This window comes from Babylonia areolata, chromosome 18 (assembly GCF_041734735.1).
Source record: "Babylonia areolata isolate BAREFJ2019XMU chromosome 18, ASM4173473v1, whole genome shotgun sequence".
Lineage (NCBI taxonomy): Eukaryota > Metazoa > Mollusca > Gastropoda > Neogastropoda > Buccinidae > Babylonia > Babylonia areolata.
The window spans coordinates 61,262,972-61,283,014 of NC_134893.1; the positions used below are offsets into that span (position 1 = coordinate 61,262,972).

At 43.3% G+C, this 20,043-nt stretch overlaps 1 protein-coding gene across 1 annotated transcript in view; it reads left to right on the forward strand.

Moving 5' to 3' along the window:
* Positions 1–20,043, forward strand: part of LOC143292303 (uncharacterized) — a 78,900-nt gene that overhangs the window by 42,166 nt on the left and 16,691 nt on the right. Inside the window, exon 4 of the mRNA XM_076602491.1 lies at positions 4,360–4,506. Within this exon, the coding sequence (XP_076458606.1) occupies positions 4,360–4,506 (147 nt within the window). The remainder of the gene's footprint in view (positions 1–4,359; positions 4,507–20,043) is intronic.

Consider the following 20,043-nt stretch of genomic DNA (forward strand, 5'->3'; position numbering starts at 1 on the left):
ATAGACTCAACGAAATAAATCGTTAATGAAACGGGAAACACGGCCTAATTCGGGAGGCTTACAACCTATTATTGGAATGACTATGAAGACTTTTGCTCCTAATATTTTTAAGCCAGATTTGGTACTGACAGACAAAGTATTTCCAGAAAAAATGGGAATGTAAAGTTTACCACGGACACACACACAGACACACCCGAACACCGGGTTATAACATAGACTCACTTTGTTTACGCAAGTGAGTCAAAAATTGTATTCGCACTTCAAGGCTAAGCCTCTGTGAGCTATCATAATAGTATCCCCAAATACGGCCGACTCCGTTCTTGTGCATGGACACAAGTGTCAAGAAAAAGAGGGCGAAAAGTTCGCCGAACACTTTTAATTTTAAATGCGCGACTAATGCAGAACAACTTAAGCATACAGTAGTTTTGTTCGCTGATCTCTCGTATCCAAGTTTTGATGTATAGAATTAAATTAAAATGTATATATATTGATACTTGAAGAACTAGCAAAGATGGCGGGCACTGTGGTGGAGTGCATAAACAGTAGCTCCGATAAAGGGTATGTGGAAAGTTTTGGGAACACGTCTAAGTAATGTGCGTGGGTTATAAAGGTGCTACTAACATCGACGAATTAAGGTATGAAGAAGATTCTGTTTGCTAGTGCGAATAATTATAGAATGAAGGATGTATTGATCGAGCCAAGATGGTGAACAGTGCTTAAGGACACAACACCAGTAGCCTACTCCGCATGCTAGTGTTGTGAATAGATCTAGTTTTATGGACATGATTGTACTTTGGGTACATCGATGGTTGTATTAAAATATAGAAAAAGCTTACAAGAAATGTTTTCCGAACCCATCCATGTAATGTGAACAATGTCAGAAGATGCAACTAACACTGAATATCTAAAATGGTTATAAAATCATGTTCGCTTGCTAATGTCAGACAACTTGTAATAATCATAACGTGAAAACATGCGAAGATCTAGTCAAGATATCAGATTGCACTGTGGTGCATCAGTAGTGTCTGATGCAGTAAAAGGAAACAGGATGTTCTAATATTGATCAAATATTACATGTTTAACAAGAGAGGCAAGGCCTTCAAGGCTCACTGGTAAAACATAGTGTTATATATAATATGTATATGATGCATTCTTAAATCGCTATGTTCTGTATTTGTTTTTATAAATCTTCGGGTTAAAAAAAAGGAAGGGGTGGGGGGGATAAAAGCGATTCGAACCAAGGATGTTCTGGTCAAGAGTGAAATTGATAGACTACCAAAAGCGTTAAAACCCCCGGTTTTTTAGCGTTATAAATCGATTATGGTATTCAATGTGAAAACGCTTTTTAAATCGTGTTATTTTGGTATATCTGGGGTATTTAAGAAAATGTTTAAAGTCCGTGGTAAAGGACACGTTGCCATCGCCTCAAGCACACCGAAACATGTAGTAGTTTTCTCCAGATCTGCGTAGATCCGTGTTCGACAGGCTCAGTTACACCGGGAAACTACTACACGGTCCATTCCATTTCTCTTTCATGTTCATTATAGTTAATCCAGTATCCGCTTAAAAATATTCATAATTATGCAGTAAACACGTCAATGATGTCGTTCATGTCACAATATATATAAACAATATATATATATGTGTGTATGTGTGTGTGTGTGTGTGTGTGTGTGTGTGTGTGTGTTCTGTCCAGAATTTGTTTTTCTTTTCTTTTAATTGCGACCAAGGAATGATGAAGTTATAATGTCTGCAAACCCAAATATTTTCTGAATCCGGATTCTCATCGAAAATAAACCATTCATGATCCGAAAATACAGCCTAATCCGGAAGACTTACAACCTATTGTTCGTATGGCAGTGAAGATTTTTTCCCACTTCTTTTCACTCCAAATTTGGTATAGGCAAACAAAGTATTTCCAGAGAAAATGACATTGTTAAAGTTAACAACAACAACAACAACAACAACACACACACACACACACACACACACACACACACACACACACACACACACACACACACACACACACACACCTCCGAACACCAGGTATTTACATAGACTTACATAGTTTGCACAAGTGAGTCAAAATGATTCAATGGACCAAGGACGGGTTATTTCCCAAATGGAATAATAATGATAATGATAATAATAAGAATACTGGGCATTTATGGCACTTAATGTTACCAAAGCCCTAAGTGCTTACAAAAACAAAAATACAAATAGGGCAAGTATACTGGGACGAAACAGCACAGGCATCAAGGGACAGTCACCACTTCCACCACGATTTTGCCATTCTCATGCACACAACAGACGCACACGCAGAAGGGACACACAAACTGGAGAGGAATGAAATAGAGATGCCAATCAGGATGTGAAAAGAGTAGTTTTAAGAGAAGATTTGAAGGATGACAAAGAAACCGAACTGCGGAGGAAAAAGAGGGACCTTATTCCACGAGAACGGGGCCTGGAAAAAGAACGAGTGTTGGCCCGCGGTCTTGGTATTAAAGCGCGGGATACGGAGAAGGTGAGAGTCAGACGAGGAGCGCAACTGTCGCGATGGAGCGTACAGATGTAGAAGATAAGTAAGATAGGAAGGAGCGACACCGTTCAGTGATATAAAGCACAGCAGAGACAGTTTATATTAGTTCGTTTCTCGACAGGGAGCCAGTGAAGAGAACAAAGCAAGAGAGTGATATGAGTAGATTTAGAGCGTCTCATGACTAGACGAGCAGCATTGTTCTGCATATTTTGAAGTTGAACGAGAAGATTCTGAGGACAGCCAGCGAGGAGAGAATTACAATAATCCAGTCTTGAGAGAACAAAAGCAGAAACAAGAGTTTTGGTGGCCTCTTCAGAAAAGATGACGAACAGAACCAACGCGGCGGAGCTCCAAGTAGCACGCACGACATACAGAGGAAACATAATGGTGAAACGACAGTGTATGATCAAGTGTAACACCCAGGTTGCGCACGGTCGTAGACGTCTGAATGAGGCAGTTATCCAATTTAACTGAAGTGGGAACAGAATCAGTGGACAGAAGTCTTTTGGGCGCAGTGAAAATCATTTCTGTTTTGTCATTGTTCAGCTGAAGTTTGTTGTTTGTCATCCATGCTTTAATGTCTGAAATACATAGCTGTGTATGATGGATAACAGCAGGATGCTGAGAAACATGACAGGACTTGTAAAGCTGATTGTCATTGGAAAAGCAGTGGTGAGAAAAGCTGTGATGGGCAACAATGTTGGAGATAGGATGTGTATAAAGGGCAAAGAGAATGGGGCCCAACACAGATCCTTGAGTGACACCATATTGCAGGGCATCTGGATGAGAAGAGAAACCATTGACAGAAACAACTTGTGTGCGACCGGAGAGATAAGATTGAAACCATGACAGTGCTTTGCCAGATATGCCAAAAGTAAAGTGAAGACGAGACAGAAGAGAGCAATGATCTATGGTGTCAAAAGCGGCAGACAAGTCCAGGAGAGACAATAGGGAATATCAAGACAGTCGGTAGGTTGACTGTTGCCCCAGTTGCTTGCCCCAGTTGCTGACATCCAGACGCTCTTCGAGGCCAAGTCTGTAAACCCATGTAGCGATCCGTGATGACGAGTCATACCCGTTCTCTGAAGGGCCAGGGCGCCAGGCCTCGGCAAGGTCAGGCAGAATACTAAGTGTGAAGACCTAGACCAGCAAGGGGGTGGGGGCGGAGGGAGGGGGGAATGCGTGTGTCCGTCTGGGGCATTTTCGTCTTGTGTCTGTATGTGTTTGTATGCGTGTGTGATTGTTCATATCTGCAATTTGTATTGTTGCCTTGGTTTATATAGATACAAATATTTGTGTGGTTTTTCATGTGCGGAGGTATGTTATTATGCACAATTGTATATGTATTGTATCATATGAGGCGCTTAATGCCCATTAAATGTGGAGTTTGCGACATATAAGTACTAATATCTCACACACACACACACACACACACACACACACACACACACACACACATATATATATATATATATATAAAATAAGTCCACAGGGGTAGATTCCCGAAAGAGAACAACAAAAAATGCTAAATAAAACCCCAAGGAAAAGAATTGTCCTCCTGTTTTCTAGTCTCAGATTTTCGCCCATTAGGCTCATGAGGATATATATATATATATATATATATATGTGTGTGTGTGTGTGTGTGTGTGTGTGTGTGTGTGTTTGTGTGTGTATTTTCGGTTTCGTTCTGACATTTTTAACTCGGTAGGAATAATATGTGAGCAGTGATGAAGGCTTTGCCTATTTTGTCAGAAAGTTCACTGTTTGTACTATTGTGTAATTTCAATCAAGCACACACCGATTATTCATGGTCACAGCTTGTCAAAGAATACCAGGGCATCAGCAAGGAGCGCATTGCCAGCAATTCCAACACGGAAGCCGGCAACACAAAGCGTGTATTTGCCCTGAGATTCACCGAAAGCGAGGATATCCTTCTCACTGCCGGCTGGGACAATCATGTCAAGGTATTGCTTACTTGCTACTGATGCTAATCACCTCACCACCATGTCAAAGTATTACGTGGGTCATTAATACTGTTGCTAACTTCCTCATCACCATGACAAGGCATTGCCCACTTGGCACAGCAATGTCTTTATCATTTTACTGTACTACAGACGACCTTTTCATCACCTTGTCAAGTACTACATAGTACTACCACTGCTGACGTCTACACTACTATGTTGTATTGTATTACTCTGTTTGCCACAATAGATTTCTCTGTGTGAAATTCGGACTGTTCTCCCCGGGGAGAGCGCGTCGCTGCACTGACAGTGACACCCATGTATTTTTCCTGCCTGCAATTTTATTTGTTTTCCAACCGTAATGGAGTGTTATATATCTTATGGTAAGTGAGTTGTCACGATTCGCCTAGCAGGCTTGATGCGCACGCTCCGTTCCTTTTTTTTACCTATTAGTCTTTTAATTAACCAAGTTTTTATTGTGAATGGTGTTAACTTATCTACCACATGGTCTCGACCACATGGAGCTTCTGATGTATAAAGTTGTGCTTTGAATGATGCATAGCGGCTTCACCACCCAGATGAAAAAGAATGTGCTTGGAGTTGCAGAAACCATTTAAATTCTAGGAGACTACATTATTTATTTTGAGCAGATGGTATTTTCAACAACTTACACTTGTAATATTGTGTCTATGCCACAGACCGATTATTGATTTGTGATTAGTACATTTGAAATATTAGACCACACAGTTAAAAAGAAGTCACTCCTACTGCAAGCTTGTTTGCATAATAATAGTTTTGCTTAAGATATCAAAGCAGTGATCAAAAGATATGTTGAGCAATAAAGCTTTTTAGATGCTCAAACAAAACGAAAGTTAAGATACGCGATGTCATCCTACATTGAAAAGAAAAGACAACAGAGGCAAGGCCTTCAAGACTCACTTGTGATACACACTTGAAAAATAAACAGATAGATAAAAACAAAATAGAAAATACACAGTAAATATCGTTAAAATGTGTTCTATCTTTGATATTATAAAGCTTAGGTTGAAAAGAAAGAGAGAGAGAGAGAGAAGAGGCATGACAGCAGATTCGAACCAAGCATGTTCAAGTCGAGATTAAGTAGACTTATTTACAGCTCTAAAGCGCATCTACCAGTTACGTTCAAAAATGAATATCCACACACGTTTTTAAGCGTGATCAGTCGATTACGATATTTGAGGTGATATTGCTGTTTAAATCATGTTTTTGGTATATCTTGAACATCTCAAATTGTTTAAAGTCCGCAGTTAAGGAGACGTTACCATTCCATTGCTTCAAGCACTTAGCAACTTGTAGCCTTTTTCTCCAGATCTGCGGAAATCCGTGTGCATGTGCGACAGGCTCAGAAAGTACATGGTCCATTCAATTTCTCTGTTTCTCGTACATTCTAGTGAAATCAGAATATTCATATGCAGTCAACACGTCAATGATTTAGTTAGTGTCACTGTATCTGTTTAACCCTAACGTTCCAAAGGATATCAGAGTTGACTGCCTGCAGGTGAGCGTGTCTCTGTACCTCTCCGATGTTTCAAGTGCCAGAAATTCGGGCGCGTGCGGGATCGCTGCAAGGACGAAGAGCCGTGTAGTACCTGCTCAAAAGCGGTTCACCAGGGCGAGTAGGACGGTCCAGCCCTTTGTGTGAACTGCAGAGGCAGCCATCCGTCTTCTTCTTAAGATTGCCCCGCACCTAGAAGAAAGAAATCCAACGAGTGAAGACGTAAAAGAAGATACCGTTTTATGAAGCAAAGAAGATCGCTGAGGCCAGTTCGCCAAAAGTCGGACCTTCATATGCAGCAGTGGCACGGTTCAAAGTCAGTGTTGCCGTACGAACAATGTTAACAGGAACGCGGACAGACATCAGTCAAGGCAGGAAACTCACTGGCCTCGGGTGGAGGCACTGTATCCATCCCTTCCCATCCTGCACAGCAGTCTTCAGAGGCTGCTGGGCAGGGTGGAGAACCTCTGTCAGAGGCATGGTATCCGCGTCTCACCTCCCTTCTCATCCCTCCTTTCGTCAGGTGGCCCCTCAGGCTGGCGGGAGTGCTCAGAAGCCTCCCCCCCTCCAAAACCATGCAATGAGGGAAAGCCTGTTGGCTCCGCGGGTTCGAGAGCGGAAGTGGTGGAAGTTCTGACTCAGCCAGAGAAAGATATGAAAAATTTAAAGATTAGCACAGCTAATCGTTTTTCAGTCCTATCTGACCCTGGGCCATTGCAGATGGAGGAGCAGGAGGTAGAGATGGACTAAATGCTTAGAAGCTGCTACATTTTTATCTTTGCTTTCTACGGCTATACTCCCGTGGAACGTCCGTAGTTTTTTCCTACGGATTTTTTTCCCTGCAGGAAGATGGCAGGCTTTTAAATCTTTGAGGTTTAAATGCAAATTTTAAACCTGCTCAACCTGGGCAAGAGGGATTGATGGGAGGTGTCGCTCTGTTTGTACACGTCACTTTTATATAGTACCGATTCCTTAAATGCGCCTTTACATGTGGTGGCAGCAAGAGTCACGCTACATAAAACAATCACTATATGTTCAATCTGTTCTCCTTCATCTGTTCCTATTCTGAGGCAGGACCTCATAGATCTTGTCAACCAGCTTCTACGACCTTTTTTGCCATTGGGCAACTTCAATGGCCACTCCCCATTCTGGGGTCCAGTGAGGTGACATCAGCCCAAGGTCTTCTCTTCGAAAACAGTCTTTCAGACATGGACCTATGTTGTCTAAACGACAAATCATCTACTTATCTTCAGTTTTCTTCTGGGAAGCTCTTGTGTATAGATCTCTGTGTGCCATCCATTATTGGTCCTGGACTACGACTGGAAAGTGCATGACGATCTGCATGGAAGTGACCACTTTCCTGTCATCCACCGTTCCATGGACGTAAAAGGTGATACTCTGTCTGACCACCTGAACTATGACGAAGCTAAATTAGGAAGTTTGGTTCCATAGTAAGAGTGGAGCTGGAGGAAGAAAGAGTTTTGCAAAGTGAAGATCCTGCTGACACTCTGACACGGATAAGTTTAGAATGTGCCAAAGCAATTCCATCATCCAGCTCAAAGCCTTAAATGCCAAGAACGCCCTGGTTCAATGCAGAATGTAGGGATGTCCGAATGTCTCGGAAAAGAGCGCAACGAGTCTTTCGAAGACTGGAGGCAGACAATGTGCAAACTCATCAGCAGCTGAAGGCGAAATCGAGATTCGTTTTTAAGAACAGCAAGCGACGATCCTGAAGGGATTTGTGGTCTTCACTGACCTTCAACACACACAAGAAAAATGTGGAAATTTTTAAAAAGAAATTTAAAGGGAAAAATATTTGTCCATCCTTACACCATCTAAAGCTTTCACATACTCTGATTACAGAGAAGAAGGCAATTGCCAATTTGTTTGCCTCCACATTTGAATTGAACTCGGCATCTGCCTATAAATCGGCCCTGTTCCTCAAAACTAAAAGCCTGAAAAAAAAAAATGAAAAAAAAACGCCCTGCAACTTTTCATTGAAAATGCTGAAAATTATAACCTTCCCTTAACAATGAATGAATCAAAATCTGCCCCTCAATCCTGTACAGATTCTTCTCTTGGACTGGACGAGATACATTACAAACTTTTGAAACATCTTCCTTAAACCTGTCTGGAAACCTGCAAAAAAATTACAGATATCTGGACCTCAGCCTTCTTCCCACCCTCTTGGCGAAAAGCCCTCTGGAAACCACAGTTCGAAACGCTTTCGTTAACAAACAGCATGTAGTGGCCATGTTTGTTTGGGGTTTTTTGGGTTTTTTTTTATAGAAAGCCTATGATACCACGTGGAAATATGGCATCCTCTCTGATCATTACAACCTCGGCTTCCGAAGACATCTTTCCCAGTTTGTCCGCAATTTCTAGCAAGACTGACAGTTCCAGGTGAGGGTTGGCACTACTCTGTCCGACATTTACGAGAAGGAGCTGAGTGTTCCACAAGGGAGCATTATGTCACCTGTTCTCTTCAGCATTAAGATGAATGACATCGTCCAGTCGGTCCAGAAGGGATCAGATAGCTCTTTGTTTGTGGATGATTTTGCCCTCTACACAACTGGTAGCACGAACTCGCGCATCCAGCGACGGCTCCAGCTCTGCGTAGATTAAATTCAGCATTGGGCAAAGGAGAACGGTTTCATCTTTTCTTCCATAAAATTTCAGTGTATCCACTTTCACAACTTGCGACAATTTTTTTTCTGGACCCTGAAATCCGTCTGGGAAAATCCACCATCCCGGCGGTCAAGGAAGCCAGTTTCTGGCAGTCATTTCTGACCAAAAGCTAAATTTCCTCAGTCATATTAAACAGCTGTAAACCTCATGCCAAAAGCTCTCAACATCATCCAGGTCGTGGCTCACATGGACTGGGGTACAAATGAGAAGACCCTTTTGTACCTCTACAGAGCCCTGGTCCGGTCCAAACAGGACTTCGGGTGTATAATCAGTGGCTTGGCCAGACTGTCTTATCTGAAACTGCTGGACCCAATACACCACCAAGGGATCCGTCTCTGCTTAGGCGCGTTCTGCACCACCCATGTGCACAGCGTGTATACAGGGGTGAGGGAACCACCTCTTTCCATTTGCAGATTGAAGCTATCCCTTAATTTTGATTTGGAACTTTTCTCTGAACCGAAAAATCCTGCTTTGATAGTGTCTTCAACAACCCCTTCAGTAAGAAATTTGAAGACAACCCAAACTGCATCCTTCTACTTGGACTCCGTATTCAGCCACACATGAAAAATGCTGATCTAGATGTCGGTGGCATCTCAGGTTTTTCTAAGTTCCCCGACAGTCCACTGTGGACCTTTAAAACACCTGAAGTACGATTCCATCTGGGCCCATACCTCAAAGACTCCACCAGTTCACTGGCCTACAAAACTTACTTTTCTGAATTCCCAGCCTTCAGAAAATCTTCACAGATAGTTCGAAGTCGGAGGAGGCTGTTGCTGCATTTGCATTCAGTCCTGCCTTTCCTGGCCAGCCCTCAATGAAACACATTCTGTCTGACAGCTCAGTTTACACAGCAGAACTGACTGTACTGGTTCTGGTGTTAAAAATGGTTGGTTCTCCATTGCAAAACACAAGAATTTTATTATTATTTCGGACTCAGCCCTGGAAGTGATCGCCTGCATGAATGTGACACATCCAAAACTGCTAGAATTTTATTAAATTTTTACACTTGTAACAAGTGAAGGGTATGACGTTGTTTTGGCCTGAGTTCCTGGCCATGTTCGCATTCGTGGTAATAAAATGGCAGACCAGCTAGCCAAGAACGCTGTTAAGGAAAAATTATCGAGATCCTACGTACCATACACCGACATGAAGCAGAAGGTAAACACGCACGTTAAGGATCTTTGGCAAGAGGAGTGGAACTCCCAAACGGGCAACAAGCTGTTCCGAATTCGTCCAGACCGAAAAGAGACCCTCCCATTGGTTGTGAAGAATCTGAAGGAGCAGTTTGTGCTGTGCAGACTGTGCACGGGGCACACTTTTCTCACTCATTCTTACTTGTTTAAGGGGAAGGAGGCCCCTCGATGTATTCCATGTGACGAGCCTCTCACTGTGAAACACGTGCTCCTTGACTGCTGGGATCTGCGTGACGTTAGACAAGGACATTACACGGCGGATTCTCTGAAGACTTTGTTTCGTAATATCCTTCCGAGGACGCTAATGAACTTCTAAACTTTGAGTGAAAAGCTTGAAGTGGTGACCAGTTATTATTTTTTTATACCCTTAACTTGAAGTAAACGCTAATGTGGCGATAGCCTTGACAGTCATGGCCTTAGTGGTCGGCGAGGCTCTGAGCATCATAATTTGATTTGATCTGTCCAGAATTGTATTTCTTCTTTTTTTTCTTTTTTTTAATTGCGAACAAGAATAAATGAAGTCATGCCGTCTTCAAACCCAAAATTATATTTCATAGACCAGGAAACCGAATATCGTCTGGAAATACATCTTAATCCTGAGAGCTTACAACCTGTTATTGGTATGACTATGAAGATTTTTTCCCACTCTTTTCAATCCAAATTTGATATTGGCAGACACAGTATTTCCAGAGAAAATTACAATGTTAAAGTTAACCCATGGATGCACACACACGCACGCACGCACGCGCACACACACAGAGAAACGAACACCGGATTGTTACATTGTTTACACAAGTGAGTCAAAAAAAAAGAAGGATCCTTTTAATGAAATGCAACATCAGTTGAGTAATGCTGAAAATTGCTATTCAGCACCCCAGATAATCCATAACATATCAATCAGATTTACCCTATAAAACAAACTTAGGAGACATTTGCTTGTGATGAAACTGGCAGGGCACAGATAAGATCCCGTTTAAAGTCTATAGAAGACGGAGAAAACAGTTATTTTCTTAATTTAGAAAAAAAACCCAAAAAACAACCTAGAACCACTGGGAAATTATGGATATATCAAAGGAGAAATTTCTCCTTACATGAAGAAATAATGGAGGAACTAGTCCAATTTCATAGTAGAGGTATGTGCTAAAAATATTTAGATGCGGCAAAACTGAATGAGTTTATGCACGATGCCCGAATACCAATAATGGCAGAAGAACAAAGGGGCAACACTTACAGAGAAATCTCTTTTTTATATAAACTCTTTTGGCACTTGAAAGTATGAGAAAAAAGTCGTTACATGGGAAGGGTGGAATCACATTTAAGTTCTTAAAGTTTTCGTTTTGAGAAGTTTAACAAAATAATCTTTTATTCATATAATTCTGCCCATCTACGGGGAGAGATGTCAGTAACACCAGCACAAGCTGTTGTCGCTCTTATCCACGTAGGAAAGGAACTTTTAACTGGCAACCTGTTTCTGTTACTGACTACAAGTTAACTGTCATTTGTTTTGCCATACGTTTGTCATGACAATCAAACCGGAAAGGCAGAAAAATGAGCACAATCATTATATTAATCAATGGTTCTGTTGAAATGATGGCGACATTAAATGAGCCAGATATATTGTAAGCATTACCACCGTGCTTTTGATTCCACTTCAAAAGATTGAATAATTTAAGTTTTCAAGCGTTTTGGATTTGGGGTCTATTTTGTAAGCAGGTGTTTATTGCTAATACAGAGAGCTGTATCAGTTACTGAGGATGGTTATTGCGAGTTTTCCACTTAATTCTGCACAACCCATTCTCTTTGTTAGCCTTTACAATTGCTATGGAGATGTTGGCCATTGGATACAGACAAAAGGCCAGGAATTATCTGTTGCATCTACTGCTGTTACTCCTACGATATATAAATGATAATTGACCTGTATGTTTTCTGAATTTTCAGACTAAAAATAAACTAAAAAAACAGAACAAAACAAAACAAAAACTGAGGTGATAGGCAAGGCTCAAGAATGAACCGTAATGAAAATTTGTATGATCTCAGATGGAATTTTAAAGCAATTTCAAAGTAAGAATTGTTGGCATTGTTATAATTAGTTCAGTATCTCCTTCGCTTCTTGAGAAAAAGTGGAAACTAGTCCACGACAACTGACAGAATCCAACAGATATCATGGTCTCGAAGAAATTGAAGTATAGGCGGAAAAATAAATATGTGTAATTAAGATATTTTTGATAAACCAGTTTGTCACATAGTCGTTGGTTCTCCCCACGTATAGACGTTGAATACATGAATACTGTTTAGATTTCAATGGAAAAGTAAATACACAGATACTCGTGCTTTTGAAAAGGTCAAACTAGTATAGGTGGGTTTAATGATGAACGTTAACACAGTGCAATTATCCTCCATGTTTGCATGGGCAGTGGACTTACTGCAAACAAATAGAACGGCATAGTCGATTTTTTTTTCGACGTTTCTGCTTTCAGTTCTTGGTGCTAATCTATCATGTTTCATGTCAGACCTATCCTCCGACTATCTGGTTCAGGTTAAATCAAGTCTGCATTTTGGAAACATGTTTTTAATGCTTGGCTGGATAATGTGCATAAACTGAAGGTTGATGGTACAAGTGCTTATTCTGGTCTCTAAAAACCATAACTGCTTGTGGAACAACCCTACAGTAGTTTACAGATTGAAATGCTTATTCTTTTAAGGCTGGGTGTCTGCAGGAGTTTATATTTAATTTCAGATCATCATTTCAGATCCAAATAAAGATACTATAGTGCCTTTTGAACACGTGACAGACTCGGTCAGGCACAGGGCATCTGAACCAGTATTCACCAGTGATCAGATTTCGAGACCCAGTTTTGGCAAGGTGTTGTCTTTGGGAAAGGTACTTTACGCCAATGTTTGTGTGTATCTGTGCCTGACTTTGAGGAATATCAAAACGGCGGAACGAGAGGATTGGGCCCTAATTTTCTATGCCGAGCCCTAGACACAGTAAATATGAATTCACTGCCCTGTTGTCCATAGATGTCTGACCTTTAACTGTATTTGACCATTTGATGATTTGCTTGTCGGTTTTCACCCTAAATGCATGCACCCAATGAAGTCAACGGACTGTAGTGAGGCAGCACCTCATTGGCCGGGGAATGACCAGCTTCAGGCGGGTGTTTTGTGCCCAGTGAGATGATCTCTTCCACAGTTGGAAGTAGCCCATGGCTACACGCCAAGCAGGAGACTTATAACTGGTTGAATGCTGCTTTCCATGTTGTGTCAGTACAAAGCAGGAGATACAATACAATCAAGCAGGAAACTTATAACCGGTAGACTGCTGCTTTCCATGTTGTGTCAAAGCCACATTGGAAAGCTGGAGTGTCCTCTGCAGTGCGCAAAGCCTGGGTAGGTGGATATGGAGAACTGGCTGTTACCCGTGCAGCAGGTCCCACCTCTCCACATCCCCACTTCGCTAAAAAATTTCCAATGGAAAGGCAGAAGCTGATGCACTTAGTTCCAGCGCCGACACAGGAGTTGCCGGGTTGTTGCCGTATTCAGTCTCGAACTGCCTTAAGGACTCAGCTCCAGAGTTTTTCTCAATGTTGACTCCCTTTCGCACGGGTTGGTATGGCCGCAAGGCAAGCGGGGGTTTGAAATCAGTGTTTTCTTCACTTACATATCAGCCGAGGTTAACGAGCCCCAATTATCTCACATGCGGCAGATATTACTGGGTTACATGGTTACCAGCAACAGAGGAGAATCCCTGAGCTGACTGATTTGCTTAGTACCACTGCTGACCTTTTTACAACATTCCAAGGTACTACTACAGTACTACTGATTTGCTTAGTACCACTGCTGACCTTTTTACGACATTCCAAGGTACTACTACAGTACTACTGCAGACCTCATTCCCAGTATGTCCAGGTACTGCTGATACTACTGATATTAGTACGCTACGTGCAGAGGTAAATTTATGGATCATGTTGACGAAGTCAAACTGCATAATTGCTCTCATGTACGGAAGAGGGTGTCCACTGTTCATAACGAGATAACAGTTTGCACCTTCTTTCCCATGAGGCCACTCTAGACTCATTTCGTTAGCCTGGCCAGTGGAGCGGAGTCTTGCTAATGGATCTGTTGAAATCAGCACCCACTGCGTTATGGGTTAAATCACATACAAATCTAAGTTGGGATATGCGAGTTGTCAGTAACATTTTGCCCATAACGTTCAAACTAATGATCTTATCTGATTTGTCCCAGGCCAGAATTCGCCAGCGAGTTTCCCAAACTGCCCTTCATAGTCATCGCAGTTGTTTCGTTACAAATCGGAGGTATTTTCGGCACATGAAAAGCAAAGTGGACTGTATACTGTGCAATGCATATGAGTTAGCACTGATTAAGAAACTAGACCGAAAACACAAAAGCGCGCACGGTGCATGACCTGATGTATTGATGTGGTGATTGTGATGTTGTCATTCCCGTAGCACTGTCCCCAGAGCACATGTTTTCTTGATCGCTAATATGTCTGCATATATCCTAAACAACCTTTATTCTGTGTGTCTTTGACTTGACAATAAAGAATGAGATAAGTCGGTGTGGCGATGTGGCTAGCGTCACGGACGGGCGACTAGGAGGTCATGGGGTTGAACCCCATAAGAGGTTTGTCATTGTGTCCCAAATTCAGTGGACTTAATGCCTTGCTTTCACTCTTTTATTTCCATATCTCAGGTGCTTTGTTGTCAGTGTGTTTAGCGTCGGTAGATTAATGTGGGCTGACAATGGATGGACTTAAAGGCGGCTGCAACTTCTGGGATGGTGCTCAGTCTGACACCGTGACAAGGCAGTTACTATTTTCCATTGGGGACTCGGGAGGTGGTGTCACTGATATCATGAATCATAACATGTACCACTCAACACTACTGACAAGACAAAGTAGCAGTGCTGGATCTCCTCCGGTGAGTGGGTGGTCTCATGGTGATCCAACATTAATAGTTTCTCGAAGACCGGCGAGCGCTTAGGTTGCGACATTAAAATTTGATCCTGGGAGTTGCTGTGTATGGCTGAAATGAATTTACTCTGGAGTCAGAAGTGTGTTCCAGAATTGGGGCTTTGTCAAATTGATGCTTTTGACTCAAGACGCAAAATTGTTCTGGACCAAATGAAGTGGTGCTGTAAAGGGTGCCGTGTAATCAGAGGGGTATAAGGAACTGGCATTTATATGGAGTCTCCCGTCGGACCGACGGACGAGTAGGCAGGCAGGCTTATCTGTCGGTGTGTGTCCTCAGATGGGAGAAGAGGCCGATTCTGGATGCGCAGCACTCCCCACAGGTGTTGCAAGGGAAAATGTCTCCAGAAGTTGAGTCCTGCTTCCTTCGCTCACGCTTCTCCTTAATGGCCACCGTTTTCTTGTTTTCATACGTCTTTATGCCACTAGAGCATAGCATCCTCCAGTGAGGGCGGTCAAGGGCATCAGTTTCCCAGGAAGCGATCTCTATGTCACAGGCTTTGAGGTTTGTCTTCAAAGTGTCCTTGAAGCGCTTGCAGGGTCTTCCAAGTTCGCGGTGGCCTTCCTTCAGCTGGCCATACAAAAGCATCTTCGGGATCCTGCTGTCTGTCACGCGGACAACGTGTCCTGTCGAGCGTAGCTGGCACTGGATCAGCAGGCTTTCGATGCTGGGCAGGCCACTCCTCTCTAGGACCTGGAGGTTGGAGACCCTGTCTTGACACTTTATGCCGAGGATCTTTCGTAGGCATCTCTGGTGAGTTTCAATTTCAGTTTCAGCAGCTCAAGGAGGCGTCACTGCGTTCGGACAAATCCATATACGCTACACCACATCCGCCACGCAGATGCCTGACCAGCAGCGTAACCCAACGCGCTTAGTCAGGCCTTGAGAAAAAAAAAAGGGGTGAATAAATAATTGATAAATACATTAAAAAAAAAAAAAAAACTACTACCACTACTAATATTATGTATAAGGCGCAAAAACTTGATGAAGTCAACTATAAGCGTACATAAATAAATAAATAATAATTATAATATAAAAAAGTAGTAGTAATAATGATAATAATAAATAAATAGATAAATAAAAAAGACAACAATGATGATAAATAAGCAAATAAATGTAAAACATGGAGACACACATTCACACATACACCCACATATGCATAACAGATATGCACCAAACATGCAGTTTCACAGATATTAAAGCACAGTCAAATACACATAAACGTACATGAGCACCAACACACACACACACACACACATTACCCTGCACCTCCTCTACCCCCCTCCTCCACACACTCATTTCTAGGCTAGGTGTCGCAGCTTCCACGGCACACACACACACACACACACACACACACACACACACACACACACACACACAATGAACACTTACTTGTACAAGCACACACACATACGCCCATACCCCCCACCCCCACCCCCCCACACATATATACAAAGATATATGTATACACACCCGCACGTTCCAATATTCCGTTGCTCCGCATCTCTGGTGAAACTGCTCAAGTTGTTGAATGTGACGTCGATACGTCGTCCATGTTTCACAGCAGTACAACAAGGTGGTCAGCACAACAGCTCTGTAGGTTTTGATTTTGGTGCTAAGCCTGATGCCTTTGTTGTTCCACAGCCTGTTGTTGAGTCTACCAAAGGCGGAGGTGGCCTTGGCGATGTGCAGCGTCACTTCTGCATCAAGGGCTCCGTTGCTGCATAGGGTGCTGCCCAGGTAGCAAAATATGTCGACTGACTTGATCTGTGTCATCGATCTTGATTGCAGGTGGGGGGAGGCACTGGCGTTCTGTGAGCTAGCTGGTTGGTACATGGACTCGGTCTTGCTGAGGCTGATGGTGAGTCCAAAGCGCCTGCAGGATGTTGAGAACCTGTCCATAATGAACTGCATGTCCTCATGGGTGTGTGCAGCAAGCGTGAAGTCATCAGCGAAGAGGAACTCTCTCAACAGTGCCTCAAACACCCTGGACCTGGCGTGGAGTCGCCGCAAGTTGAAAAGTTTGCCATCTGTGTGAAACTGGATGTAGATGCTCCGGTCACAGTCTTGGAAGGCGTCAATCAGCATGGCAGAGAAGAGAATGGAGAACAGCGTAGGTGCCAGGACGCAGCCTTGCTTCACTCCATTTACCACAGGGAACGGATCCGACATGTCAGCATTTTCCTGTACTCTCGCCTGCATGCCATCGTGGAACGACGAAATCAGCTGGATTATGCTTTCTGGGCAGCCAAACTTTAGGAGGATCTTCCACAGAACATGGCGGTTCACCGTGTCGAAGGCCTTAGTCATGTCTACAAAGACCATGTGGAGCTCCTTGTTCTGCTCACGGCACTTCTCTTGCATCTGGCATACGGCAAACACCATGTCACATGTTCCCCTGCCTGAGCGGAAGCCGCACTGTGCTTCAGGGATGACTGTGTTGGAGACACGGTCAACCAGTCTGTTTAGTATGATGCGGGCGAAGATCTTGCCGGCGATGCAGAGGAGAGAGATTCTGTCTTGTCTCCCTTCCGTTTGTAAATGTGGACAATTGAAGCATCATTGAAATCCTGGAGGACCTCCCCTCTCTCCCAGATAGACTGGAACAGGGCAGTCAGCTTGTCTGTCAGCACCTCGCCTCCATACTTGTAGATGTCTGGATTCCATCTGCTCCTGGTGCTTTTCCTGACTTTGTCAGCTTCAGGGCCTTCCGGGTCTTGGCCTTGGTGGGAGGGGCAGCTAGCGAGTCATTGACTGGTAGCTGTGGGAGGACTGCAATTACCTTGTCAAATATGGACAAGTCCCTGTTGAGGATGGTGTTTGTTACGCAAGAGAGCGGAAGACAGACTAGACAAAAGGGATGCAACAAACATTCACATGCGAGTTCAATCTCAATCTCCCGCAATCTTCCGTAAACAAAACAGACGCAAGGTATTGCCCCTGAGCCTATATAATTTAACAAAAAAAGATTCACAAATTGTTCTGCTTAATAAGCAAATCATATACACACGTATACCCACACACAAATGCAGGCATCCAATTTGAGTCTGGGGAATGCTGACTTCTGTTCAATGTTTTTGAGGGCCCACGAACTAAATATTTAGTCAACACACATATCACCTCGGGTCTTGTGCTGCACACACAAATTTCTTGGTTCTTTCGGACGTGTCTTAGTCTTCAAGACACGTGTTGTCTCGAGGCTGCACCAGCCTCACCAGACCACAGCCAGGTCTGTCCCGCTCCAGTACCCGGACTGGGCCGCTACCACGTCCCCTCGGACAGTGGTTTGATCCCGTCTCCTCGGACTGGGCTGTCTCTACGTCCGCCCCGGAACTCTGGGACAGTGTATTAAGACCCGTAAGATATATGCTCTATATAATTTCCACATTCCCCTTTCACCTAATTCATCCTTTTCCCCTACTTAGTTCAAATAATTATTTTAGACTATCCAGACTCTCCATGATCCAATTATCAAATATCAATTTCTCATTAAGGCCATGCTGCTTACATGACACAAAAAGAGGAAAACATTTATTCATTATTCATGCGTCGGGACTAACAAGGGGAACGGAATATTTAACAATAATTCCTAGGTTATTATGAAAAACATGGCCACGTTTCTCAACATTTAGAAATAGAAAGATAGCACAATTCTGTACTACCTTTGCTCTTCATGTTAGCGATTATATGTACAGAGAACATACTATCCTTTGGTCAATTTGCGGTGTAGCCAAGTTTACACAATATATCGCAAAGCATAGTTCCACCCAAAATATATATGCACAACAAATATTAACTACATTTGCAGTGCAAAAAAAAAAACATGCTTACACAAAAAGACTAAATATATCTTGAAACTCTTTGAAAAATAATATGTAATTACCTGTAGCCAGAACCACAGAGCACCAACAGCGAGACCTTTCCCTTCCAAGCCTCTGTGACAGACTGTGTCGCTAGCCAGTTAAACTGGGCAGAGAAAAATATACTCACTGACCAGTACAAAAAAATACTCACTGACCAGTACAAAAAACACGTGCAAATAAACAGAAGCACTTGAACCCCCCTGCACGAGGAAATCAGATTGTGGCACTCCGAAACAGTGTTGAAGTGCTCTGCCCAGCAGGCAAAGATGTCTTTCTTGTCTGTCAGGAGGGTAGTCTGGTCCAAGGCTCGGACAGGAGTTGATCTTGTGACTCTCGGCCCATAAACAGCTCGGAGACCATCAAGGAATGTCTTCATGTCGTGAGCATCAGCAACAGACTGAAGCTCTTCGGACTTTCTCTCCCACCAGGTGTTCATCTCACGTAGCCTCTTCTGTACGAGTTGCCTGGTTTGCAAGAACTGGTCCTTCTTCCCCTGGCAGACTTTATCGGAAATGTGATCCTGATGCCGTATATGCAGTGTGTCCAGGAGCTTGGAGATTCCAGAGTCGTTCTCGTCAAACCAGTCTTTGTGTCTCCTCTGTACAGATCTGAGTGTATCAGCTGCTGCTGTGTACACAGCATCTCTAAAGGTGCTCCATACCTCTTCTACATCAGTCGATGAATTTCTTGGAGAGCTGCTTGGATTTGCTGCAGCAGCACGTCCTTGGTGATAGGGAGGTGGTGGATGTTCAGCTTCCTAGGGGGTTTCTGCCTGGCTGGTTGGAGTCTGCGTGCAAGTCTGATGTTCATCTTGCTGTGCACGAGGCGATGGTCCGACCAACAGACTGCTCCTCTCATGCAGCGTGTAATGGAAACATCATCTCTGTCCTCTGCCAGACAGTCACATAGTCCAGCATGTGCCATTGCTTAGAGCGGGGGTGCATCCATGTGTTCTTGTACTCGTCCGCTTGTTGGAAGAGGGTGTTGGTGATGGTCAGTCCATGCTGCGTGCAGAGCGAGAGCAAAAGTAGTCTGTTGGAGTTGCACTTGCCAGTGCTGTGCTGTCCTAGGACTTTTGGCCACGAGGAGAAGTCCACGCGGGCATTGAAATCCCTAAGGATGATCAGCCTGTCCTTTCGGTCTACCGCTGAAATGGTGCAGCTGAGCTCCTCGTGGAAAGCTTCTTTGATTTCATCAGGGTTGGTCATCGTCGGGGCATAGCAGCTGATGACTGTGGAGAAGCAGTCCTCGGACAGCTTCAGACGCAGGGT